At 40.3% G+C, this 27,535-nt stretch overlaps 2 protein-coding genes across 2 annotated transcripts in view; one reads left to right on the forward strand and one right to left on the reverse strand.

Moving 5' to 3' along the window:
* LOC107402328 (uncharacterized) lies at positions 1-24,034 on the reverse strand. Its single transcript, XM_076545649.1, has 6 exons — positions 24,002-24,034; positions 22,491-23,848; positions 20,194-20,312; positions 11,087-11,208; positions 10,663-10,741; positions 1-2,038 (listed from the first exon to the last, which is right to left on the reverse strand). The coding sequence occupies exons 1-2, from the start codon at positions 24,032-24,034 to the stop codon at positions 23,072-23,074; spliced, it is 810 nt and encodes a 269-aa protein (XP_076401764.1). The 3' UTR covers positions 1-2,038; positions 10,663-10,741; positions 11,087-11,208; positions 20,194-20,312; positions 22,491-23,071.
* The window catches only part of Dr1 (down-regulator of transcription 1), a 13,712-nt gene continuing 9,495 nt past the window's right edge, over positions 23,319-27,535 (forward strand). Inside the window, exon 1 of the mRNA XM_006985815.3 lies at positions 23,319-24,351. Coding sequence (XP_006985877.1) covers positions 24,132-24,351 — 220 coding nt within the window. The 5' untranslated portion in view covers positions 23,319-24,131. The remainder of the gene's footprint in view (positions 24,352-27,535) is intronic.

Raw genomic sequence — 27,535 nt, forward strand, 5'->3', positions numbered from 1 at the left:
TGAGGTAGACAATACTGAATTTATTTCAAAATAAAATCACATTATTTAGTCACTGTTTAATTTAAATTTTGTTGTTGTTATTGTTTTGACACAAGGTTTCACCATGTAGCCTTGGCTGTCCTGGAATGCACTATCTAGACTAGGCTGGCCTTGAAGTCATAAAGATCCACCTGCCTCTGCCTTATGTATATGAGTGTTTGCTTGCATGTCTGTATGTGCACCATATGCATGTCTGGTGCCCATGGAGGTCGGAAGAAGGGAGGTTGGATACTCTGGAACTGTAGCTTCAGATGGTTGTGAGCTAACGTGTAAGAGCTGGGAAGTGAACCTGTGTTCTCTGCAAGAGCAACAATGCTCTTAATCACTAAGACATCTCTCTGCCCTCACCATTTGATTTTTTTTCAACTAGTTTCTTAAGCTCCCTAAGCCTCCATTCATTTATATATTGATATATACTTTGCAGAACTGATTAAATAATGTATGTCAGAACTCTAGATCTGGGAAACACACACACACACACACACACATTATCTTATGGTTATAGATAAAACATGGATATGCAACTACAAATACTTAGGGATTACAGTGCTTGATTAATTAGCAGTGATATTGCCATTCAGTATCTAAGGACAAATATAAGGCTCTTTGAAATGGAATTTTCTGTGGGCTGCCAGCTCCCAAATAATGACACAGAGACTTCTTACTAATTATGAGATCCTGACCTTAGCTTAGGCTTGTTCCACTAGCTCTTATAACTTAAATTAACCCATTAATATTAATCTGTTTTGCCTCGTGGCTTCTTACCATTCATTCTGTATGTCTGACTCCCTCCATGTCTTCTTGGCATCTGATGTGCACCTAGATTCATTTCCTACTTCCTCTCTCTCTGCCTGGAAGTCCTGCCTATACCTCCTGCCTGGCTATTGTCCATTCAGCTTTTTATTACACCAATCACAGCAATACATTTTCATACAGTGTACAGATATCCCACAACAACTCTTATCTATAGTAATCAATGAGATACTTCCTTTAGATGGATTTCAGTTTTTCTGCTATTTACAATGAACACCCTTATAGCCAGATCTTCATGCATATATTTTCTTAGAATAAGTTTTCTTTAAGTCAAAGAACTTGTACATTATTGTGATTCTTGTTAAGTATTGTCATAATCCCTTTCAAAACACTGAGCTCACCTGTGCTTCTACCGACCCTATATGCCTTACATATTAGTATATCAGACACCCAGACCCCAAATCCAGTCTTCCTTTCTTCAGTAAGAATTGAGCTTACACCAGATGTGGTGGTGCACATTTCTAATCCCAGTACTTGGAAGGCAGAGACAAGTAAATCTCTATGAGTTTGAGGCCAGCCTGGTATACATAGTGTGTTCTATGTCAGTCAAGACTGCATAGTGAGACTTTGTCTTAAAAAAAGAATGAGCTTAGCTGGGTATAGGTACACCCTGGCTGATTATATTTTCTACCTTCCTATAGGCAGACTTTTCTGTCCCATCAGTTCCCAAAAAACCACACAGACAAATATTAATTATAAATGCTCGGTTGATAGCTAAGACTTGTGTTTAACTAGATTTTATAACTTAAATTAACCTATTTCTATTAGTCTATGTGCTGCCCTGAGGCTCATTTACCTTATCTATGTACTTTTCATGTTGCTTCTTCTAAGTCTGCCTGGCGATTCTGAGACTCCTCCTTCTTCCTCCCAGCATTCTCTTAGTCTGATTTTCCCACCTAACCTTATCCTGCTTAGCTATAGTCCAGTCAGCTTCTTTGTTAAACCAATCACAGTGACATATATTCACACAGTGTAAAGGGATATTCCACACCTTCCTTTGCTAATTACAGAGCTTAAGTTCCTCAATAGTTTTAAAAAATTTTATTGCTATCTTTGTGTTTAAATGTCTACTTGTTTGTGTGTGCAGTATCCACAGAGGCAATAAGAGTGTGTCAGATCCCCTGGAAATGGAGTTACAGAGTTGTGAGCCAGTGGATGTGGGTGCTAGGAACTGAACTACAGTTACCTGCTGTAGATGTAACCAACCGTCTTATTAAATAAGAAACACAGAAACAATGTAAAAGAGAGAGCCGAGAAGTCAGAGCTCAGAGCTAAAATCTCACCCTTCCTCCTGCTGTCCCAGCTTCGCGAAAAGAGACCTACTTCCTGTCGGTTCGTTTTTTTATAGTATGTTGTTCTGCCTTCTCATTGGTTGTAAACCCAAACACATGACTGCCTCGTCACTGTCTGAATGTACAGCCCCCTAGGTCTTAAAGGCATATGTCTCCAATGCTGACTGTATCCCTGAACACACAGAGATCTTATGGGATTAAAGGCGTGTGCCACCACCGCCACACTCTTGCTATGGCTCTAATAGCTCTGACCCTGAACACACAGATATCTATGGGATTAAAGGCGTGTGCCACCACCGCCACACTCTTGCTATGGCTCTAATAGCTCTGACTCCCAGACAACTTTATTTATTAACATACAATCAAAATAATAATTCAGTACAATTAGATTACCACCACATTTCCCCTTTTCTATTTTAATAAAAAGAAAAAAAGCAAAAGGTTATAACTAACAAAAGAAAAACTATATACAAAAGTACAATAACTATATACAATATATACAAGTAATAAATACCTAAACAGGTATTTGACAAATCAGAGAAAATAATTCCATTATCTATCCTATTTTGGTAATTCCAAGATGTATCTAATGTACTTTCTATCCTAATTAATTTTCAACTATAACTAACTAATCTTCAACCATAACTAACTAATCTTCAACTCTCTCAGAGACCCAAGAAGGGAATAATATTAGCTAACAAAAATAAAAACAGGAAGTGCATGCAAGCAACTTCCAAAAAATTTGTGAGTTGACAGAAACAGCCAGCTGCCTGGGCAGTCACCTGAGGTTTCTCCGCAGTGTTGGGGCATCATCTTCAGCCTATAGGCTTAGTGTATCTGACAGACTCATTTGTGATGTAGGATGTACACAAGGTCAACAGTTCAACCTCACATTGGGTGAGAGCAGTCCACGTACCAGAAACACCTGAATTCCACTAGTGTCCTGTCATGATTCAGGATTTTAAATTCTGGAAATTGTTGACAGTTTTTAAATTCAGCTGTCCATTCTTCTTGGCTGTGTATATATGGCTTCATCTCAGCATCCCCTTCTTTTCCACATCCCTCTATTAAATGCCAGTCTACTTTTGAGAGGCATGAGCTTTCAGCTGCTGTTCCATTGTACAACAGAATCCATCGGCCCTCTGCCTGTTAAGCTGCCTTCAAAGAAAAGGGCACTGTACCTTTTCCGGATGCGAAGGCCACTTCAGGGATGGGGCCATATTGTCCTGGCCTCAGAAGATGCCTTTTGATAAAGCCATAACCACACTTGTTTTGGCAAGGATCAGTAGTCCCTTGTTTCGTGTTCTGTCTGTCCATTTTGTCCTGTTGATTCAAGGATACTTTGTTGTCTAGTGGCTAACTTTTGCCACAATGAAAGTTGACTCCATATGCAGTTTCTTCAATGCCCATATTTTCTCTGAAGTAGATTGGTACTGCCAGGAGCCAACATGTCTCAAAAAAGAAAAATTTTCTAAGTTATTAAAACATTTTAAATGCCATATTCTGTAGATCTCTGAAGGGTTTGAAGATGACCTGTCTAAAACATCTCTGCTCAATTTTTAAAACATATCTAATATGACTACAAGTTCTATTGTAATGTCTAACTACTAACTTTCATTTCTTTATATCCTAATAGTTGGTAATAATAACATTCAAGGATCAGAAATTTGCATTACATTGTTAAATGAATGGTATAAATACAATTAGAAATATACATATAGCATTTTCTAACAATATCAATTTCAAATTTGTATACAATATAAAACAATCCAATCCAATGTAAAGTATTTAAAATTAGTAATTGTCTTTTTCTTTTCTTTCTTTCTTTTTCTTTTTTCTTTTTTTTTTTTAAACAAGAACCTTAAATCTAATCTCCTTTGCTTAGCCTTTTTCCTAACCCTTGACAATAACTTGTAACCAACCCCCCTAAACACTGAAAATTATCCCAGACCCAAAACCCATTAAAAAGACCAAAAAACCACCCGCCCCACACCACCTCTTTGGGAATGTGGGCGTCGTATTCTTAAAATTGCTTCCTGCTGGGTATGGGCGAAGTTTTCTTTATCCTGAAAGAAAAATTTTAGGTTAATTGTCAAATTCTAGGAGAGGTAACTATATCCTTCATTATCCAGTCTGTGTATAATGCCAAAGTTCAGGGTTTATCTCAAGTCCTTATTCAAGTAGTCTTTGAGACTGGATCATCTCAGCTAGTCATCTCAAAATTGCTCTGAGCACCTTGTAGTTCAAAGCTGATCTATGGATGATGTTTGTCAGCTTAATGATATTATTATTGTCCAAGTGGAATTGTTGTTGTTGTGGGGCCCCATCTTCTTTCTGGAGACTTCAGTTGATGTTAGGCCTGGCCATGATTTCCTGCAGAAAACTGATAAGAGACTCGAACACAAAAACATATATATGCAGCTAGCCTTTTTTCTAGAATTAGTTAGTACTCTATGTGACCATACATATCTTAACAAAGTTTAAAATGTATATATTAATCTTATAAATTTTGATATAAAATTTATACTTTGAGAAAAGTTTAAAGACTCAGAATAGAATCAAAGAGTTGAGATTAGTAATAGAATAGTCCCTTAATTAATTTTGCTTTTGTCCTGTACCATAGCAGAAGATGGCTCTTATTCTGGCATGATACAGGGAGTTTGCATTTTCCTTTTAACAACATGCTTGAGTTTAAAGAAGGAGAGAGCCATTCTCCAACTCCAAAGTCAGCTTTAAATTTTAATTGAACTGGGACTATTAGAAAACCAAGAGTGTTAAATCTTTAGAGAAAAGCAGAAACAAACATTTAGGAAGACATAAAATTTTTTAGATAATATATACCCATACACCGTTTCACTCTGTTTCTTGGGATAGATGATTTGTCACTTTTCTTCAGTTGTCTCATTTGTCCAGTGACTTCAGATTCCTTAACCTTCATTCTCCTAAAAGACAAAAACAAAAACCTTTCCCCAAGACTAATTTTGGGGATGTTTCCTTTTGACAAGTTATTATCTGATTAAATGAAAAGGCATGTGTTATTGATACAAGTTAGTTTAAATTGGATGTTCATGCTGGTTAATGAACTATCACCTCCTCAATTAAGAGGTCTCTCTTGTTCAAATCGAACCTTTATCAATTTTGACGATACCCACAGCTTATCTTCTCCTGTAGAAACAAAAGCAAAACCTCGTCCCCAATGTAATACATACCCTGGTTTCCATTCTGAGGTCAGCACATCCTTAAAGTATATAGGCTGATTTAATTCTGTAGTTTTTTCTATTATCCAATGTCTCTCTGCAGCTGTTGTTCCTTTCTCATTGGCATTCAGAAAATTCAAAGTTAGAAGAGCATTATGCAGTCTATTTCTGGGGGTTTTGTTACCCATTTCTGTTTATTTAGCATATCCTTTAGAGTTCTGTTTGATCTTTCTATAACTGCTTGACCTGTAGGATTATGTGGTATGCCTGTAATATGCTTTATATTGTAATAAGCAAAAAACTGTTTCATTTTAACAGAGACATATGATGGAGCATTGTCAGTTTTGATTTGTGCAGGTATACCCATGATGGCCATAACTTCTAGCAAATGAGTGATTACAGAATCAGCTTTTTCAGAACTCAAAGCAGTTGCCCATTGAAATCCTGAAAAAGTATCAATGGTGTGGTGTACATATTTCAGTTTTCCAAATTCTGCAAAGTGAAACACGTCCATCTGCCAGATTTCATTTCTCTGAGTACCCTTTGGGTTACATCCTGCTGGTAATGGCGTTTGATTGTAGAAGGAACAAGTAGGACATTTCTTTACTATTTCTTTGGCTTGTTGCCAGGTTATGGAAAAATCCTTTTTTAAACCTTTACTATTAACGTGATGTTTTTTATGAAATTCTGAGGCCTTCAGCACATTTCCTATCAATAATTTATCAATCTCATCATTGCCTTGTGCTAGAGGGCCTGGCAGACCAGTATGGGATCGAATGTGAGTTATATATAAAGGATGATTCCTTTTCCTGATTGTATCTTGTAATTGAATAAATAGTGAAGTTAATTCTGAAGCATCAGGGATAAATTCTGCAGTCTCAATATGTAACACCACTCTTTCAGCATACTGAGAGTCAGTTACTATGTTGAGAGGTTCTGAAAAATCCATTAATACCAACAGAATAGCATACAATTCTGATTTTTGAACTGAATTATACGGACTTTGAACTACTTTACTTAAATTTTCTGATTTGTAACCTGCCTTTCCTTCTTTGTTGGCATCTGTATAAAATGTACGAACTCCAGATATGGGTTTTTGCCGTACAATTCGAGGCAAGATCCAATCAGCTCTCTTTATAAGATCAATTCTATTGCTTTTGGGATATTTGCTATTAATTTCTCCCAAAAAATTACTGCAAGCTCTTTGCCAAGGTTCACTTTCTGCCCATAATTTTTCAATGTCCTCCTTAGTTAATGGTACGACAATTTCTGCTGGCCTGCTAATTGACGAAGTCTCAGTTTTCCTTTGTAAATCAAGTCAGAGATTTTTTCCACATAAGTTTTTAATTTTTTATTTGGTTTATTTGGTAAAAATATCCATTCCAATATAATATCTTCCCTCTGCATTAATATTCCAGTAGGAGAACGCCTAGAAGGTAAGATAACCAAAATGCAATCCAGCTTTGGATCAATACGATTCACGTGTCCTTCATGCACTTTCTTTTCTACCAAGGCTAATTCTTTCTCAGCTTCAGGTGATAATTCTCTTGGACTATTTAAGTCCTTGTCACCTTCTAAGGTTTTGAACAAATTAGTCAGTTCATCATTTTTTACCCCAACAATAGTTCGTAGATGAGAAATATCTCCAAATAATCTTTGAAAGTCATTAAGAGTCTGTAGTCTATCTCTCCGAATTTGCACCTTTTGGGGTCTAATTTTTTGTAGCTCTGTTTTATATCCTAAATAATTAATAGAATCTCCTCTTTGTATCTTTTCAGGAGCAATTTGTAATCCCCAGCAAGGCAAAATTTTCTTTACTTCTTCAAATATTATTTCTAAAGTATCTGCATTTGAGTCAGCTAGTAAAATATCGTCCATATAATGATAAATTATAGATTTAGGAAATTTTTTACGTATCACTTCCAATGGCTATTGTACAAAATATTGGCACCGAGTTGGGCTATTCAACATTCCCTGTGGGAGGACCCTCCATTGAAATCTTTTAACCGGTTGAGAATTATTATAAGTAGGCACTGTAAAAGCAAATCTTTCTTTGTCTTTTTCTTGTAAGGGTATTGAAAAGAAACAGTCTTTTAAATCAATAACTATGAGAGGCCATCCTTTTGGTAACAGAGTAGGCAAAGGCATCCCAGATTGTAGAGAGCCCATTGGCTGAATTACTTTGTTAATTGCTCTAAGGTCTGTTACCATTCTCCATTTACCAGATTTCTTTTTAATAACAAATACAGGAGAATTCCAAGGGCTGGTTGATTCTTCAATATGCTGAGCATTTAACTGTTCTTCTACCAGCTCTTCTAAAGCCTGGAGTTTCTCTGTTGTTAAAGGCCATTGCTGGACCCATACAGGCTTGTCTGTTAACCATTTTAAAGGTAGAGCTGTTGGTGTCTTTGGAAGATCATCAGTTATTGTGCCCTGTTCTTGTATAATATGGATGGCTGGTGACCACTCATTAGAACAATATCTTCTAATATTTCTCTCAGTAACATGTGCTAGTTTATGATTTGTTTCTGAGATTGGAGGGATGTTAATCTGAGTATTCCATTGTTGCAACAAGTCTCGACCCCACAGGTTCATAGTTATGTTAGCCACATATGGTTTTAATTTTCCTCTCTGTCCTTCTGGACCTATACATTCGAGCCATCTTGCACTCTGTTTCACCTGAGATAATGTCCCAATTCCTAACAGTTGAACGTTTACCTCCTGAAGAGGCCAAGTTGGATGCCAAAATTCTGGTGCAATTATGGTAACGTCCGCACCTGTGTCTACCAGACCAGACAACAAAACACCATTTATTTTTATTGTTAATTTTGGTCTTTGTTCATTAATAGAAGTTTGCCAAAAAATTTTCTTTATGTTTTCTCCTGAATTTTCTATTCTCTCTGTTTCATCATCCTGACCAGCATGATTTATTCCAATAGGCATTTGGTTATTTAATCGCTCTCCAGAGCAGGCATTTCCTCTATGGCTGCCGGAAAGGTTTGAACTGGATTTGCACTGGGGGCCTGCGCGAGGCCCCTCTGGGAGTTTCCCCGAAGACTGAGGCAAAGGATTACCCTGTCTGTCCTTTGTTGATCTACATTCGTTGGTCCAGTGTTTTCCCTTACCACACCTTCTGCATACTCCAGAAGGAAGGGGCATTCTGCTGCCATTGTTCCTTGAAGAAACATTGTTTCTGGGAATGACCTGTCTACAGTCCCTTTTCAAATGTCCTTGCTTTCCACATCCAAAACATCTAACACTCCTCAAACCTTTTGAAATTACTTCTCCTACCCATGTATCATCATGCTCATCAGCTTCAACATTAATTGTTTCTCTAATCCAATCTTCCATAGGTACAGATCTTGCCCTTAATGGCCTGATTATTCTTTTGCATGCTGCATTCGCATTCTCAAAGGCCAAAGATTCAATTATTGCCTTACCAGCTTCTGAATCCGAGACCATTCTCTTTACTGCTGAAGCCAGTCTTTGTAAAAAATCTGTAAAAGACTCTTTTGGGCCTTGCATCACCTTTGTAAATGACTCAGATTTTTTTCCTGGTTCCTCAACTTTGTCCCATGCATTCAAGGCTGCCGTTCGACATAAAATTAGGGTTTGGACATCATATAAACATTGTGTTTGTGCTGAAGCATATTGGCCTTCGCCCATAAGCTGATTCTGGCAAACTTGTATTCCTTTATCCCTCCATTATTTTTCTATGTTTTTAGCCTCCTCCTTAAACCAAGTCAGAAATTGAAGTCTCTGGCTGGGTTCCAGAACACCTTGTGCAAGGTCCCGCCAGTCCTGTGGTACTATCCTATTATATGTTGACCAAGTGTTTAACATTTGCTTTACATATGGGGAATGCATGCCATAAGATACTATTGCCTCCTTAAACCTTTTTAAATCCAACATTTCAATTGGAGCCCAAGTATTTTGTGTAGCCATTTGATCAGGCATCTGCTGTACGGTTACAGGATAAATTAAGGGTGACTGTGTGAAAACAGGCTTTCTTTCTGCAACCTTATGATCCCGACTTGAAACAACTTCACTGTTAATTTCTTCTGTCTGAATTTTTACAGGTTTAACAAGTTCTTCTAAAGCTGTTATCCTGGCACTTAAATTGACTATCTTTTTAAATATTAAAATGTGGATTATTATAGTGATAAGGTGCATAATTCCACCAATACTAATATTATATAGTTGTTCCATTGCCAGACTGCCTAAAATTTCGAACAAAAACCAATTTTCTTCCAATGTACACATAAAACCCATTTGTTTTTTAATGTGGAAAAACATTCTCTTTTAGATAGTTTCCTTTAAAATATCTGATATATTATGACTTACCAAATCTGCGTAGAACAGTAGAAATTCGAGGGGATTTTCAAAGCAGCCACCTAGTGTCCCAGGTGTAAATCCAAAGAGAAAGAGAGAGAGAGAGAGAGAGAGAGAGAGAGAGAGAGAGAGAGAACAAGAAAGCGTAGCTGGCTAAAGTTTAAATGCAGCCATGTGTTCCCTCTTGTGCCGAGTCAAGGCTTGGGTCTGACTTCCTTAAGCTCCGACCACGTGCGTTGGCTTTACAGGCAGGGCCCTGTTCGGCAGGGCAGGTCTGAGTTGTTTGTAGCACCGGCTTTAAGCAAGCAGGATTTAAGCAAGCAGCTCACCGATAGTCCAGCCTGAGGTCAAGCAGAACTAGACCCAGGCTAAGAAGTCGCTGCTTGGACTAAGAAGCCGATCGCCGCCGCCTGCCGCCCTTGCGGGAAAGCGGACCTGCCGCCAAGCCAAGCAGTTTTTAATGGATTCGCCCCACGTTGGGCGCCAGATGTAGATGTAACCAACCGTCTTATTAAATAAGAAACACAGAAACAATGTAAAAGAGAGAGCCGAGAAGTCAGAGCTCAGAGCTAAAATCTCACCCTTCCTCCTGCTGTCCCAGCTTCGCGAAAAGAGACCTACTTCCTGTCGGTTCGTTTTTTTATAGTATGTTGTTCTGCCTTCTCATTGGTTGTAAACCCAAACACATGACTGCCTCGTCACTGTCTGAATGTACAGCCCCCTAGGTCTTAAAGGCATATGTCTCCAATGCTGACTGTATCCCTGAACACACAGAGATCTTATGGGATTAAAGGCGTGTGCCACCACCGCCACACTCTTGCTATGGCTCTAATAGCTCTAACCCTGAACACACAGATATCTATGGGATTAAAGGCGTGTGCCACCACTGCCACACTCTTGCTATGGCTCTAATAGCTCTGACTCCCAGACAACTTTATTTATTAACATACAATCAAAATAATAATTCAGTACAATTAGATTACCACAACCTGCAAGAACAGCAAGTGCTCTTAGACACTGAGTCATTTATCCATTGTGGGAGGCCAGCTCCCACCTTTTCCAGGGTTCCTATGAGGAGGAGAGAGGGATACAAATATTAGATAGAAAGGTAGCAAAGAGGAGAAAGACAGAAACACAGTATAGCTTCAGGAGGACCCAATGGCCCCTTCTGCCTCTTCAAGGGGGCTTTTTATAACAATGCCAAGGGATGGGGTAAAAGACCTCCCCTTTGCTAGATCAAAGCACACCACACAGCCAAGTGTAGACCCTTCCAAACACCTGGTAACCATGCCTGTGGTAAAATCATCCCCTTATGCAGCCTTGCTGGGTAGAGCAAGTACAGATTCTCAGACCTTGAGTAAGTTCTCACTAGAAAAACCTCTGTGGGTCTCTACAATCCATCTTGGAACTTACCATTGAATCATGAGAGGCACAGCTTCCACATCAATTACTTGAAAGAAAATTTTTTGTCCTTCAGTCCTACTTTCTCCCTTCCCACAGACTGGAACTCAGACCATGTGAGTAAGGACAAGACCCTAGGGAAGGACAAACAAGAAAGACTGAAGGATCTTGGGACTTGGAATAAGTTCCCAGAGAAGAATTCTGATGGCAGCCTAAAGCACTGATCTGTTACTTGAGATATTATATCTTAAAAACACAGCAGAGTTAAAATATCTTTTAATGTAATGTGTAGGCATTTGGAGAATAATTTGCTTTTTGACATAAGCAGAGTGCTATGCCTTTGCATCCATAAGCAGCTACTTATAGGCTCCAGCATTTCATGTGTTAATTAGTGTTATTCACATCTACATTAAGAAAGTTCCCTATACTACAAAAGTAAAGTAGTTTTAATGACAGACATTCTAGCTTTTCTCACCATAGTAATTCCTTCAGTGTTAGTGCCAGTATGTCTTTCCTCAAAAGAAGCTACTAATAGTCACATATATAATTAATCTGAAAAGATTAAGAAAATATCATGGAGTCCTTTTCTTTGTTTATCCCCAAGTCTGAACTTTCAGTTAATTTTCATATGTATATATGTAAGAAGTTTTTACTGTATTAGGTTTCCATACTACCACTTCAAATGGCTTTTAGTTTTAGCTGTCCCTCCCCTTATTCCCTCTCTTGCTTCCTCTACCCCACTCCTTGCTTGATCCTCCCATTCCAGTATCCCCCTCATCTATTCATTACTATCCTATTTCCCCTCCCTAGGGAGATCTATCTACCACCCCTAGTTCCTTAATCTATACCTAACCTCTGCAGTTCTACCAATTGTAGCTTGCTTACAGCTAATATATAACAGCTAATATCCACATATAAGCTGATATATACCATATTTGTTTTTCTGGGTCTAGGGTACCTCACTCAGGGTGATTTTTTTTTTTAGTTCTATCCATTTACTTGAGAACTTCATTTTTTTAATGGCTGAGTAATATTCTATTGTGTAAATGTACCACATTTTCTTTATCCAGTCATCTGTTGACAGACATTTAGATTATTTCCAATTTCTGGCTATTATGAATAGAGCAGTAATGAGCATGATTGATCGAGTATCTCTAGTAGAATCAAGCATCCTTTGGGTATGCCAAGAGTAGTACAGCTGGATCTTGAGGTAGATCGATTCCCATCTTTCTGAGGAACTGCCACATTGATTTCCATAGAGGCTGTACAAATTTGCATTCCCACCAGCAATGGATGAGTGTTCCCCTTATCCACATCCTCACCAGTAGAAGTTGATCATAGACATTCTGACAGATTTAAGAGGAAATCTCAAAGTAGTTTTGCTTTGTATTACCCTGCTGACTAGGGATGTTAAACATTTCTTTGAGTGCTTCTCAGCCATTTGAGTTTCCTCTTTTGAGAATTCTCTGTTTAGATTTGTATCCCATTTTTTAATTTGGTTATTTATTTTGATATGTAGGTTTTTTGTTTGTTTGTTTGTTTTAGTTTTTATATATTTTGGATATTAGCCCTCTATAGGGCGTGTAGTTGGTAAGAATCTTTTCCCATCCTGTAGGCTACAACTTTGTCCAAATGATGATTTGCTTTGGATATAAAGCTCTTCAGTTTCATGAGGTCCCATTTGTTGTTGATCTTACTGCCTGTGCTATTGGTGTTCTCTTCAGAAAGTTTTTCTTGTGCTAATGAGTTCAAGACTATTCCTTACTTTCTTTTCTATCAGGTTCAGTGATCTAGTTTTATGTTGAGGTCTTTGATCCATTTGGAACTGGGTTTTGTGCAGGGTGGTAAGTATGGATCTATTTGGATTCTTGTACATGCAGCCATCCAGTTTAACTAGCACCATTTGTTGGAGGTACTGTCTTTTTTTTCAGTGTGTATTTATAGATTCTTTATAAAAAAAAAAATCAGGTGTCCATAGATGTGTGGATTTATGTCTGGGTCTTCAATATATTCCATTGATCAGCATGTCTGTTTTTCTTTCTATAGCTCTGTAATACAAACTGATGTCAGGGATGGTGATATCTGCAGTGGTTTTTTTTTTGTTGTTGTTGTTTTTGTTTTTGTTTTTCGAGACAGGGTTTCTCTGTGTAGCTTTGCGCCTTTCCTGGAACTCACGTGGTAGCCCAGGCTGGCCTCGAACTCACGGAGATTCGCCTGCCTCTGCCTCCCGAGTGCTGGGATTAAAGGCGTGCGCCACCACCGCCCGGCCTGCAGTGTTTTTTATTACTGTTGTTGTTGCTGTTATTTGGGAGGGTTTTAGCTTCCTTTGTTTTTGTGTTTACATATGGAGCTGAAAATTGTCCTGTCAAGTTCTGTGAAGAATTGATTGGAATTTTGATGAGGATTGCCTTGAATCTGTAGATTGCTTTTGATAGGATGTCCATTTTTACTGTATTCCTACCTATCCATGAACATGGCAGATCTTTCCATCTTCTGATAGCTTCTTTAATTTCTTTCTCCAGTGTCTTAAAGTTTCTATCATACAAGTCTTTTACTTGCTTTGTTAGAATTAGCACAAGATACTTTTTTTTTTGAGGCTCTTGTAAAGGATATTGTTTCCCTGATACCTTTCTCAGTCCCATTTGTATATAGGAAGGCTACTGGTTTTTGTGTTAATTTTGTATTCTGCTACTTTGCTGAAAATGTTTATTAACTGTAGGAGTTTCCTGGTAGGATTTTTTAGGGTCACTTATATATACTATCCTATCATCTGTAAATAAAGATATTTTGATTTTTTTCCCTTTCTATTTGTATCCCTTTCAGTTGTTTTATTGCTTCAGCTAAGACTTCAAGTACTATATTGAAATGGTATGGAGAGAGTGGACAACCTTATCTTGTTCTTGATTTTAATGGACTTATGTTGTAGAATATTATTTTAAAGTGTGTTACTTCTCTTTGTGTTGCATTTGTTTAACTCTGTGAAGCTGTGTTACTTTGCCTATCTAAACACCTGATGGTGTTCTTTATTAGAAATAAAGAACTGAATGGCCAATATTAAGGCAGGAGAAAGGATACCCGAGGCTGGCAGGCAGAGAGAATATATAGGAGAAATATGGGAGGAAAAAAGAAGTAACCAGAGGAGGAGGACTCCAGGGGCCAGCCACTCAGCTACACAGCAAACCACTAAGTAATGGTAAGATTTACAGAAGTAAGAGAATGGGAAATGCCCAGAGGCAAAAGATAGACAGGGATAATTTAAAGTTAAGAAAAGCTGGCTATAAACAAGCCAAGCTAAGCCAGGCATTTATAAGCAATAATGAGGCTCTGTGTGATTTATTTGGGAGCTAGGTGGCAGGCCCTCCAAGAGTAAAAAACAACCAACAATAGAATTGCTTTGAGTTGCTCTCTATTTAAGTTGATGTTGGCTATGGATTTGCCATAAACTGTCTTTATTTTGTTAAATATGTCCCTTGTATCCCTAATCTCTCCAGGACTTTTATCATAAAGGGGTGTTGGATTTTGTCAAAAGCCTTTCTGCATCTACTGAGTTGATCATGTAGTTTTTCTCTTTCAGTTTGCTTATATGGTAGATTACGTTTCTCTGTTTACATGTATTGAACCATCCTTACATCACTAGGATTAAGCCTCCTTGATCATGGTGGATGATCTTTTTGATATGTTCTTGGATTTGGTTTGCAAGTATTTTATTTCATTTATATTCATAAGGAAAGTTGGTATGTTATACTCTTATTGATGGGTCTTTATGTGATTTAGGCTTCAGGGTAACTGTGGCCTCATAAAACAAATTGGGAAATGTCCCTATAATTTGAGGAATATTGAGTTAATTCTTCTTTGAAAGTCTGGTATTATTCTGTGCTAAAACCATCGTGTCCTGTTTGTTTGTTTGTTTGTTTGTTTTTTTGTAGATTGTTTGTTTATTTTTAGAGACAGGGTTTCTCTGGTAGCTTTGGAGCCTGTCCTTGGAACTCATTCTGTAGACCAGGCTGGCCTCAAATTCACAGAGATCTGTGGTTGTATTGTTCCCCAAAATATTGTGCACCCTAATAAACTTATCTGGGGTCAGAGAACAGAACAGCCACTAGATACAGAGGCTAGAAAATGGTGGCACTCACACCCTTAATCCTAGCATTCCAGAGGCAGAAAACCCTCTGGATCTCTGTGAGTTCAAGGCCACATTGGAAACAGCCAAGCATGGTAACACACGCTTTTAATCCCAGGAAGTGATGGCAGAAAGCCAAAAGGTATTTAAGGCGTGAGGACCAGGAACTAGAGCTGGTAAATCTTTTAGGCTTTTGAGCAGCACAGTTCAGCTGAGAGGCATCCAGTCTGAGGAAACAGGATCAGCTGAGGAATTGGCGAGTTGAGGTAGCTGTGGCTTGTTCTGCTTCTCTGATCTTCCAGCATTCACCTGAATACGTGGCTCCAGGTTTGTTTTTATTAATAAGACCTTCTAAGATTCATGCTACAGAGATCCACCTGCCTCTGCCTCCCGTGCACTGGGATTAAAGGTGTGTGCCATCACCACCAGGCATGATTCATAGATTTTTAATGACTGCTTCTATTTCACTAGGGGTTATAGGCCTGTTTAAATTGCTTGTCTGCTCTTGTTTTAACTTTGGTTGGTGGCATATATCGAGAAAAATAGTCTTTTTTTTTTTTTTAAGATTTCCAATTTGCTGGAGTACAGGTTTTTAAAGTATGTCCTTATGATTATCTGTATTTCCTTAGTTTCTGTTGTTAGGTCCCACTTTTCATATCTAATTTTGATAATTTGGATCTTTATCTTTGCCTTTTAGTTATTTCAGCTAAGGATTTATCAATCTTATTGATTTTCTTAAAGAACCAACTCTTTGTTTCAATGATTCTTTGTATTTTTGTTATTGTTGTTGTACTGATTTAAGCCCTGAGTTTGATTATTTCTTGCCATCTACTCCTTTGGGGTGTTATTTCTTCTTTTTGCTCTAGAGGCTTCAGATGTACTGTTAAATTACTAGTATGAGATCTCTCCAATTTTTTAATTTAGGCATTTAGTGCTATGAACTCTTAGAACTGCCACACTGTGTTTCATAAGTTTGGGTATGTTGTGTTTTCATTTTCATTCAGTTATAGAAAATCTTTAATTTCTTTCTTAGTTTTTTGTCTTGACCCATTTTTCATTTAGTAGTGAGTTGTTCAGTTTCTATTAGTTTGTAAACTTTCTATTGTTGATATCCAGCTTTTATTCATGATAGTCAAATAGGATGTAATTTCTTGTATCTGTTGAGACATGCTATATGTTTGAGTATGTGGTCATTTTTGGAGAAAGTTCCATGAGCTGCTGAGGACAGGGTACATTCTTCTGCGTTTGGGTGAAATGCCTGACAGAAACAACCTAAGTGAAGAGTTTGTTTTGACCCATGGTTTCAGAGAGTTCAGTCTATGGTTGGTTCCATGTGTTTGGACCCAGCATCATGGTGATGGGAGTGGGAAGCAAAGAAGAGCTGTTTCCCTCATAGTAAACAGAAATGGCTAGGGATGAAACAACTGTCAGTTGGGGAATCTAGAGTTATTAGTCAATTCATTCACTTATTCATTCAGTAAAATTTGATTTATTAAGTGCCAAGCAATTTATAGTGCTCTTTTTTTTTTTTTTTTTTTTTTTTTTTTTTTTTTTTTTTTTGGTTTTTTCGAGACAGGGTTTCTCTGTGTAGCTTTGCGCCTTTCCTGGAACTCACTTGGTAGCCCAGGCTGGCCTCGAACTCATAAAGATCCACCTGCCTCTGCCTCCCGAGTGCTGGGATTAAAGGCGTGCGCCACCACTGCCCGGCTTATAGTGCTCTTAAATATCTGAAAGCTGGCCCTTGCCTTCAAAAGACTCATCTTTAGGAAGAGAAACAAGGATATAAATAAATCCTGGCTATAGGCCAAGCTCAGTGACTGTCACACCCACTGTTCCTTTCTAGCAAAACATCTCTAGCCACAGCCTCTGTTCCTGTTAGTTCAGCAGCCCTTGCTCAACTATGTTCATAGCAGCATTATCCGTAGTAGCCAGAACCTGGAAACAACCTAGATGTCCCTCAACTGAAGAACGGATAAAGAAAATGTGGTACATATACACAATAGAGTATTACTCAGCTATAAAAACAAAACAAAACAAAACAAAACAAAACAAAAAAACAATGATATCATGAAATTTGCAGGAAAATGGATAGAACTAGAAAATATCATCCTGAGGGAGATAACCCAGACTTGGAAAGACAAACATAGTATGCACTCACTCATAAGTGAACAGTAGATGTAAAACAGAGGATAACCAGACTACAACCCACAGATCCAGATAAGCTAGGTAACAAGGAGGACCCAAAGAGGGACACATGGTTCACCCTGGGAAGGGGAAATAGATGAGCTCTCCTGGGTAAACTGGGGACAGGAGGGGGGACAGTAGAAGGGTGTAGCTAGAGTTTTCCTGTCTTGCCCACAGTCAGGACAAATCTCTGTCACCCGCCAGTCCCACAGCCGCTCAGACCCAACCAAGTAAACACAGAGACTTATATTGCTTACAAACTGTATGGCTGTGGCAGGCTTCTTGCTAACTGTTCTTATAGCTTAAATTAATCCATTTCCATAAATCTATACCTTGCCACGTGGCTCATGGCTTACCGGCATCTTCACATGCTGCTTGTCCTGGCAGCAGCTGGCAGACTCTCCTCCCATCTTCCTATTTTCTCAATTCTCCTCTCTGTTAGTCCCGCCTATACTTCCTGCCTGGCCACTGGCCAATCAGTGTTTTATTTATTGACCAATCAGAGCAAAAGATTTGACATACAGACCATCCCATAGCAGAAGGGAGGAGACAGGCAATAAGAACATGAGCTGGGGAAGGGATGGAATGGGAGAGCAATGAAAGAGATATCTTGATAGAGGGAGCCATTTTAGGGTTAGGGAGAAACCTGGTGCTAGGGAAATTCCCAGGATTCTACAAGGATAACCCCAGATTAGACTACTAGCAATAGTGGAGAGGGTGCCTGAACTGGCCTACCCTGGTAATCAGATTGATGAATACCTAACTGTCATCATACAGCCTTCATCCAGTAACTGATGGAAGCAGATGCACAGCCAAGCACCAGGCCAAGCTCCAGGAGTCCAGTTGAAGAAAGGGAGGAGGGATTACATGAGCGAGGGAGGTCAAGATCATGATGGGAAAATCTACAGAGACGACTGAACCAAGCTTGTGGGAACTCATGAACTTTAGACTGACAGCTGTTGAGCCTGCAATGGGACTGGACCAGGCCCTCTGCATACGGGAGACAGTTGTATAGCTTGGTCTGTTTGAGGGGCCCCTGGCAGTGGGACCAGGACCTATCCCTGGTGTATAAACTGATTTTTTTGGAGCCCATTCTTTATGGTAGGATGCCTTGCTCAGCCTAGATGCAGTGGGAAGGGGCTTGGTCCTACCTCAACTAAATGTACCAGGCTTTGTTGACTCCCCATGGGAGGCCTTACCCTTTTGAGGAGTGGATTGGGGGTGGGGCAGAGTGGGGTGTGGTGGAGGAGGGATTGGAGGGGGAACTGTGGTTGGTATGTAAAATTAATAAAGAATTTAAAAAAAAAAGAATACAAGTGAAAACATGAAGAAGAAAAAAAAAGAGTGGTTTGTTTGACCAGTGAGACTCCCTTGGAAAAAACTAGAATTAATTTTTCATTTGCTAGTAGCTATCATTGGAGATAACTTCTGGGCTAGGGATGAGGGTATGTGTCCATTTCTCCTTTCAGTTCTAGAACTATATCTAGTGGAGATCTGTTCAGGTCCTGTGCATGCTGCCTCAGTCCCTGCCTGTTCATATGTACATCAGTCCTTCTGGGAATAGAAGATCTTGCTTTCTTAGTGTCCTCCATCACCTCTGCTGAGTGTTCCAAGGTCTCTCACTCTCTGCATAGTGTCTGACTGTGGGTCTATGTATTTGTTTCCATCTGCTATAGGAAGAAGCTTCTCTGATAATAGCTGAACCAGGCACAGATCTATGAGTATAGCAGAATGTTGTTAGGAGTCATTTCATTGCAATATTCCTTTAGCAGAACAGTACTATTTGGTCTCTAGACTATCTAGTCTCAGATTCTTGGCCACCCAAGCAACATTATGTATGGGTTCCATCTCTTGGAGTGGGCCTTAACTCAAATCAGATATTGGCTGGTTACTCCTTCAAGCGTTGTGCCAATATTGCACCTGCATATCTTGCAGGTAGGTCACACTTGTAGATTGAAGGGTTTGTAGATGGGTTGGTGTTTACCTCTCTCCTTTGGTAGTATGCAGAGTACCTTCCGGTACATGAACGCTAGTCAGTAGGTGTGAAGGCTCTAGGTGGGCACCAGCTTCTTCATGAGTAGTGTAGGTGCTATCTTTAGCAATAGGGCCTTACAGTCAGTTTGTAGAGAGCCTTGGCAATAGCCTAAAATCAGAATGACTCATAACTAAAGGTAATCTTCTTGCTTCTTCCTTCTGAGTGTTGGAATTAATTAATTGCAAACCATCATCCCCAGCTGGCAAAAGTTTGGGTTTTTGTTTGCTTGTCTGAGAGAAGGTCTCAGGCATTCTAGACTGTCCTCAATTCACTATGTAGCTGACAGTGACTCTGGACTTTCAGTCCTTCTGTTTCTATTTCCATTACATCTGTGAGCCACCATTTCTGACTCCTACTAGTTTGTTCTTCTAACAGTATTTCTCTATGACATCTCTCCCTATGACTTCATTTACAATAGAGCTTTAATTCTGTAAAGTCTTTACTGACATATTTTCCTTTATGTCTTTGTACTTTTCCATCCTTAAAGGTCTTTATGCACATTCAAAATGAAAAATACTGCATTTTAGACCTGGGATTGAGCTGATCAGTGATGCACACCTTTAATTCCAGTGCTCGGGAGGCAGAGGCAGTCCAATCTCGGAGTTTGAGGCCAGCCTGATCACCGAGGGAGTTCCATGACAGCCAAGACTATACAGAGAAACCCTGTCCCACAAAAAAAAAAAAACAAAACAAAACAAACAAAAAGTTCAAAAAAACAAAACAAAACAAACAAACACCTGGAGTTGAAAGTATAAACAACAGTGGCTCTGTGGTGCTCACCTCTGTAGAGACGACTCCCATATTTCCACTCTTCTTTAGTTTGTTATTTATATTTCTCCATGCAAAGCTCCCTCTCTTCTTAGCTACCATTTTTCTCTATGCATGATGCTCTGATCTTGCTGTAAATGCAATACAAAGATTAACCCTGTAAATTCTGTTCTCAAATACCTGATTTCTTCCTCCCATCCTTTTATCACTGTACTCTTTTGTCTACACCATTAACTTGTTTTTGAAATAGCTTAATAACTAGTGTTTTTGTCTCTTCCTATTCCATTCCATTCCATCTCACAGGTCAAACCAGACTAATCTTTTTAAACATTATTTTTTTTATGGTAGTAGTGAAAGACCCCCGCTCCATTATGAGGACATGGGGCTTTGGGCCAATAAAATGCGCCCCCCCCCTATAACTTAGCCTAAGAAACGCCATTCTAAAGGAATCAGAAAAACAGGAGTTCACAGCCATAGCCAGCCACCCGGCTGAGATAGCTATGGCCAGCCTTGAGAGAGATAACTGTGGTCGGCGGCCTTGAAAGAAAGACAGTTAAGTCAAATCAGGATATTTTATGGCTGGCCCCCTGGCCTTGAAGAATAAGCAGCTGGCCTGGACAAGGCCAAATCAGCCACACACATACGACCCCAAGTTCACCCTGGCCTTCTTTGAAACAACCAATAGGGACCCTGTAACTATGCTTCTCGCTTCTGTAACCGCGCCTCTGCCCCTGGGATCCCATAAAAAGTCCCCCTTGCCCTAGGAAAGCGCGCAAGTCCTCCAAGAGACTTCGCCCCAGGTACCTGGTCTAAATAAACCCTCTTGCTTTTGCATCTGATCTGTGGTTTCGGTGTGTTCCTTGGGTTTGGGGTCTCTCCCGGAGGAAGATCTCAGCCAGGGGTCTTTCAGTAGTGACTCACACACGTTTAATCCTAGCAACATCTTTTTCTCCACATTCCATATTATATTACCACAGAATCTGTAGAAATGACCCATTACTGGAATATCAAATTTAGCACTTGCTCTGTTGATCTGCATCACACAACTCTAAGAAGCATAAATGTTATATGAAAAAGAATCTCTCTCTATATATGTATATATTCAGAAACAAGATTTGGATGTGACAACTCTGGAAATAATTTTTGCTAAGTTGCTTTTTCAGACTGATTAACTAAGGCCCAAATAAATTTAGACAGTATATTAAACCTTTTAAACAAATAGTAAACTAACACTTCATAAATATGATACATCTGAACCAAGTTTCATTTATTTTGAAGAAAAAAATTTACTCTGTATATCCAAGATTAAACTTAATAGCAGTGATAATCAAGAATCTACACTTCCTAGCAAGCACCTTGGAGAAAATGTTGAATGAAAACATTACTCAAGGCTGGTGTTTAAGCTCAGCTCTAATAATGTGGGTAGGAGAAGGTAACTGACAGTGATTGTCTCCTGGAACCAAATACTTTAAAAAAATATTGGAAACATCCCATCTGCCAATCTATCAACGAAGAATGCTATGAACTAAACTGCATGGATTCAAGTGGCTTAAGCCCTTTTAAAAATTATAACATTCTACTATTCATTAATGTGACAGTATATGAGTTTTTCTTTTTCGTTTTAATGGTTTTTTGAGACAGGGTTTCTCTGTTTAACAGTCCCAGCTGTCCTGGAACTTTGTAGACCAGGCTAGCCTTAAACTCCCAGAGGTATGCCTGCCTCTGCCTCCTGAGTGCTGGGGTTAAAGGCGTGTGTCACCATAACACATTTCTGTGATGAATCTGACACTAATTATTAATAACTGTTGTACCCAGAGTCCCCCAAAGACCACCAAGAGACCGAATCCGATGCAAAAGCCAAGAGTCTTTTTTAGTTTTTTGAGAGAAGATTTCTCTGTGTAGTTTTTGTTTTTGTTTTTGTAGACAAGGTTTCTCTGTGTAGCTTTGCTCCTTTCCTGGATCTTGCTCTGTAGACCAGGCTGGCCTTGAACTCACAACGATCCACCACCACCGCCCGGCTTTCTTTATGTAGTTTTGGTGCCTGTCCTAGATCTCGTTCTGTAGACCAGGCTGGCCTCGAACTCCCAGAGATCAGCATGCCTCTGCCTTCCGAGTGCTGGGATTAAAGGCGAGCGCCACCACCGCCTGGCCTTTTATTGTGAGTTAACCCGGGTTTCTTGTCAGTCTGACACAGCAGGTGAGCAGGTGAGACCCTGAGTAGCAATCAAGCAACATTTTTATAATAGTTAGGGTAGGGGATCTGGGAGAATCCAACTTTACATAGTTACAAGCTCAGGATTGGTGCTTACCTTAGGTTAGAGATGCTTGGTTTGAACTGATTGGAGAGTTGCAGCTTCAAGGGAATTGCCTTATCTTTTAGCAGTCAATATCATCAGCAGACCCATTTCTCTGACAATAAGACATCCCATTTCTTATCTGGAGTAAACTTGCTCCCTTTGATACCCATAGTATATAATCTATCATATCCTTTAGTTTATGGCAGGAAATGTCTGGAACTCGTTTTTTTATGTGGCTCTTGATTGTCTAGGGGCAGCACATCCTCTGGTGGGTCTCCCAGGGCCTGCTGCCTCCATTCTGACTTTCTCTAGCTGCAACCCTGGCATCCTCTCAATAACCACCCTGGAAAGAAGCAAAAGTCCCAGTTGCTTGAGATAATGCAATTTTGTTTCTCTATTCCCTCCAAAAGTCAGTATGCTGTAGCGCATGGTATGCCAAACATTTCTACTATAATGGATCTGACTGCTGGCTTTAATCTTAGCCATTTGTGCTCCTGAGGAGAGCCACTTTCAATATTTCATTTCTTTCTCAAACGAGAACAGGGAGCTCTGATCTGAACGCTGTTAGCTAGTCATAAAAGCCTTTCCTCCAATCACACACACACACAGGGATACACTTTCCCCATGTCCCATTCAGTCCCCGGTCGGCTTGCACTCAGTGCCCTAATTCCGAGAGCTAAGGAAATAGGAAAAGGAAGTTCTTCAGTAATGACCAGGGTTCCTCTGCCACGTGGCCCTCCGCCGGCTCTTCTGCCATACAGCCCTCCACAGAACAAGCGAGCTCCCCTAGGGCCTGACAGAGGAAACGCCGCATCGACTCGTAGGACCGCGCGGCGACAGGCGGAAGCTGCGGGCTGAGGACCCGCGGTTCCCGCCCGCCTCGGAGGGGGAGGGCGGAGAGTACACACGGAAATCCGTAGGGAGGGAGGGTGGAACCTGGGGAGAAAGACTTCCGGTGGCGCAAAGCGTGTTGGGATCAGTTTGCGGCAAACCTCCTTCCCGGCCTGTGGCGAGACCACCGTTAGCGCCGCTCCAGCTTCTGCAGCCTGCTCTCGCTCGGGCGGCCGCGGCTCCTGCCGCGCGCTCCGGCTGTTTTCGGCCCCGTCCGCTTCCGTTCCCGGGCAGCCGGCGTGCGTTCCGCAGCGGCCGCGGCAGACATGTTGTGAGGCGGCGGCGGCGGCGGCGCGGGTGCCCGAAGGATGGTTTGGCCGAGGCGGCGGCAACCGCTGCTGGTGGCGGCGGCCGCGGGGGCTCCGGCTCTGTAGAGCCGGGCCTGCTGGGTGTCCGCCCGGTTCTGCGGCCGGGCGGGGACTGCTGGGTCTTGCGAGCCGTTTAGGTCCGGTTAGACGACAGCGACCGTCCGTCTGAGGCTACGGAGGGAGGTTCTCCAGCCCCTCGGGCGTCCAGCCGTGGGAGTGGTGCCCCGGGCCCTCGGCACCCTGACCTTCCCTTCACTCGCACTAGAATTTCCCACACAGTGGGTATCCTTGGCCCTCGAACCCGCTCCTTCCTCGTTTCTACACCCTCTTAGTTCTGAGCTTCCCCGACCCGGTCATCCCTGTCCGAGGGCAGCCTTTTGAGAAATCTCCGTGGAGTGGTGGTGGACCAGAGTCGAGAGTTTAAAAGTTGGGGCTTGAAAGACAGGAAGGTACGATGGCTTCCTCGTCTGGCAACGATGATGATCTCACTATTCCCAGAGCTGCTATAAATAAGATGATCAAAGAGACTCTCCCTAACGTCCGGGTGGCCAACGATGCCCGAGAGCTGGTAGTGAACTGCTGCACTGAATTCATTCACCTTATATCTTCTGAAGCCAATGAGATTTGCAACAAGTCGGAAAAGAAGACAATTTCACCAGAGCATGTCATACAAGGTAAGTCAGTTGTGTGGGACTTTGCTTAAATGAAAGTCCAGGGGAACGGTCTTACCAAAAGCATAACCACTTAGTGTCACAGAGTCCTTATTCCATCTCCCTACTAAGTAGTGCTAATGAAAAAGTCACAAGGGGGCTGGAGAGATGGCTCTGGTTAAGAGCACTGGCTGTTCTTCCAGAGGACCTGGGTTCAATTCCTAGCACCCACATGGCAGCTCACAACTGTCTGTAACTCCAAGATCTAACACCCTCACACAGACGTACATACAGGCAAAACACCAATGCATACAAAATAAAAATAAGTAAATTATAAAAAAGAAAAAGTCACAAAGGCATAGGAGACAATTCATACTTTAAGAAAATACCTCAGTAGCATTCTTTGGACATTTTTCATCCAGCTAATGCAAATAAGGAAAGCAAACATTAGGCTCAACAAACATCCTTTACTAGTATGGTTTGCAGTCAGGTCTTAAAGCAACAAGAATTGACAACCGAGAAAGTAGCCTAAAAGTTCTCTCTTGGAAAGTTAAATTTTAGACAGAACTTCAAGCATGAGTTGAGTCAGAGTGTACCTCATCCTCACCTGACCCTTTCTACCAGTGTAGAGGAAAAGATTAATTTTGAACACACGAATAGAAAAAACTTTGGGCTGTGGATGTAGTTCAGTGGTGCATCATTTACCTAGCATGCATATAGGTCATGGGTCTGATTACCAGCACTGAATTAAAAAAAAAAAGTATTAACATGAGTGTGTCCAATATTTTAAAGTTTATTGCTTTCCAAAAAGGGAGTCTATTTTTGCTTTTAAAAATGATAAAGTGCTAAAACAATCATCACCGGGTTCCCAAAGCACTCTTGTAAGAAAATGCCAAGTGCCACATTTTTCTTTTTGACTCCAACTTTTGATTGTTTTGTTCTTTGAAAAGGTTAAAAGCTTGTACAAGTTATGCAAAAGGTGACACCAACACCCACCCCCCTACCCTACCCCACAAGTACTGGGCCTTGCTTAAACCTAGGGCCTGACACATGCTAGCAAGTACTCTCTGTCCTTTCTCTGTGCTTTTCCCATTAGGATGTGTATGTATACTTAAGGTTTTATTGAAAAGCACTTCTAAAAGTTTCAACAATTTCTTCCTTATCTTGGAAAAGATTTGCAGTGGGAATTTGGGAGACTTTATGGTTGCAGGGAAGGAAGACAAAAGTACTTTTGGCATTTTAGGAGAAATACTTTCTGTGACTTTTCATGAACTCTTAAGAGAAAGTTGCATTCAGTTTGAGGCAATAACTTCTATTTTGTAGAAGTTAAACACATTTAATCATACCATGTATGATTGCCTTTTTATAATTTAACTTTAAAAATTTTACTTTTCAGCTAGGCGGTGGTGGCACACGCCTTTAATCCCAGCACTCGGGAGGCAGAGGCAGGTGGAACTCATCTCTGTGAGTTCAAGGCCAGCCTGGGCTACAGAGTGAGTTCCAGGACAGGGTCCAAAGCTACACAGAGAAACCATGTCTCGAAAAACCAAAGAAAAAAATTTTTTTTTTTTTTTTTTTACTTTTCTGTTAAGGTCAAATGGAGAACACATCTGTTCAGATTGGCCATATCCATTTTCCACTGTCAGGATTGACAAAAGATCGAGTGATTCATTTTTGAGCTTTTATCCTGTGCTGAAGGTAGTTTTAAAGTACACCCTGCTGTACTAAGGGTGTCTCTTAAGGCTGAGTATTTAGCATGCCAGAAGTCAATCCCAGTAGAGAGTAGAGCCATGGTATCTCTCTCTCTCTCTCTCTCTCTCTCTCCCTCTCTCTCTCTCTCTCTCTCTCTCTCTCTCTCTCTCTCTCTCTCTCTCTCTCTCTGTCACACACACACACACACACACAATGTATATAAATAATTATGTTACATACATAATGTGCTCTGCTATTTCAATACATAGTAGACAACCCCTAAGAATAAAGCAACGTTTGTTTGTTTGTTTGTTTGTTTGTTTGTTTGTTTTCAGGGTTAGGAGAAGCAGGACGCTAACAGGATCTTACTGTGTAGCCCAGCCTGGTCCTCTTCCCTCAGTCTCTTGAATACTGGGATTATGGGCATTCTCTAATCCCCATTCCCTGCTGTTTGTTTGGTTCTTTTTTGTGTGTGTTAAACTTAGGGCCTTCTATGTGCTAGGCAAGCTTGTACGATAAGCTTGTACGATGTCTTGTATTCCCAGACATCTACTTGGTTCTTGTCGCTGGTTCTTTTTTTTTTTTTTTTTCCTATTGGTTTGGTTTTGCTGAGTATTAAGAAAAATGGAAGCCGGTTGTCTGTTTTCATTTTTATGTTGTGTATTTGATTGTTGTCCTAAGTCTTTGAGAAGATTTTCTAACAAATAGCTAAAATTCCCTTTGACTCTTCTTAAAGGAAAAGAAAAACCACTTTTGTCAAGCGTCAGCACTTTAATGAAAACTGTAGAGGATTTCAGTAGGATCTGCCTTAAACATTTGTTTGTACCACAAAAGTGATGATTGTTCCAAAAATCTAATAACACACTGTCTTGGGGGAAGGGTCATTTTTTTTTCTCTAGGATATATTTAGAGTTCTGATTGACATGATGATTGAATAAAAATGCAGCTATAGCAGCAATATGCTAAATAGTTCAATTTTGGAATATGCTAACTTCAGTTCAATGCATGACTCAGAAAGTTACAATGAAAGACTGTTTTCTGTGATGATGGCAATCTGCTGATGTTAAAAAACTGAATTGACCTGTTGGCACTCATAAATTTACCTTTTTCTTGTAATGTTGCCATTAAGTGTATAAGAGGGGCTGGAGAGATGGCTCAGCGGTTAAGAGCACTGACTTGCTCTTCCAGAGGATCTGAGTTCAATTCCCAGCACCCACATGGTGGCTTACAACTGTCTATAACTCTAGTTCTAGGGAACCCCACACCCTGACACCCTCACACAGACATACATGCGGGTAAAACACCAAAGCAACCAGATGGTGGTGGCTTACGTCTTGAGGCAGGCAGATCTCTGTGAAGTCAGCCTGATCTACAGAGTCCTAGGCCAGCCAGGACTACACAAAGAAGCCCTATCTCAAAAAAAAAGTAAATAAGAATATCTATAGTTTTGGTCCAATTAGTGTAAATTTTTTTTTTTTTTTTTTTTTTGTTTTTGTTTTTTTTGTTTTTTTCGAGA

Source organism: Peromyscus maniculatus, chromosome 10, assembly GCF_049852395.1.
Source record: "Peromyscus maniculatus bairdii isolate BWxNUB_F1_BW_parent chromosome 10, HU_Pman_BW_mat_3.1, whole genome shotgun sequence".
In the NCBI taxonomy this organism is placed as follows: Eukaryota; Metazoa; Chordata; class Mammalia; order Rodentia; family Cricetidae; genus Peromyscus; species Peromyscus maniculatus.

Bases quoted from the DNA above. Each gene is read 5' to 3' on its own strand.
- LOC107402328 (XM_076545649.1), bottom strand. From the start codon at position 24,034: ATGACCGGGTCGGGGAAGCTCAGAACTAAGAGG. The intron at 23,849-24,001 runs GTGTAGAAACGA...CTCCCTCCGTAG, and splicing joins GGAAGCTCAGAACTAAGAGG to CCTCAGACGGACGGTCGCTG.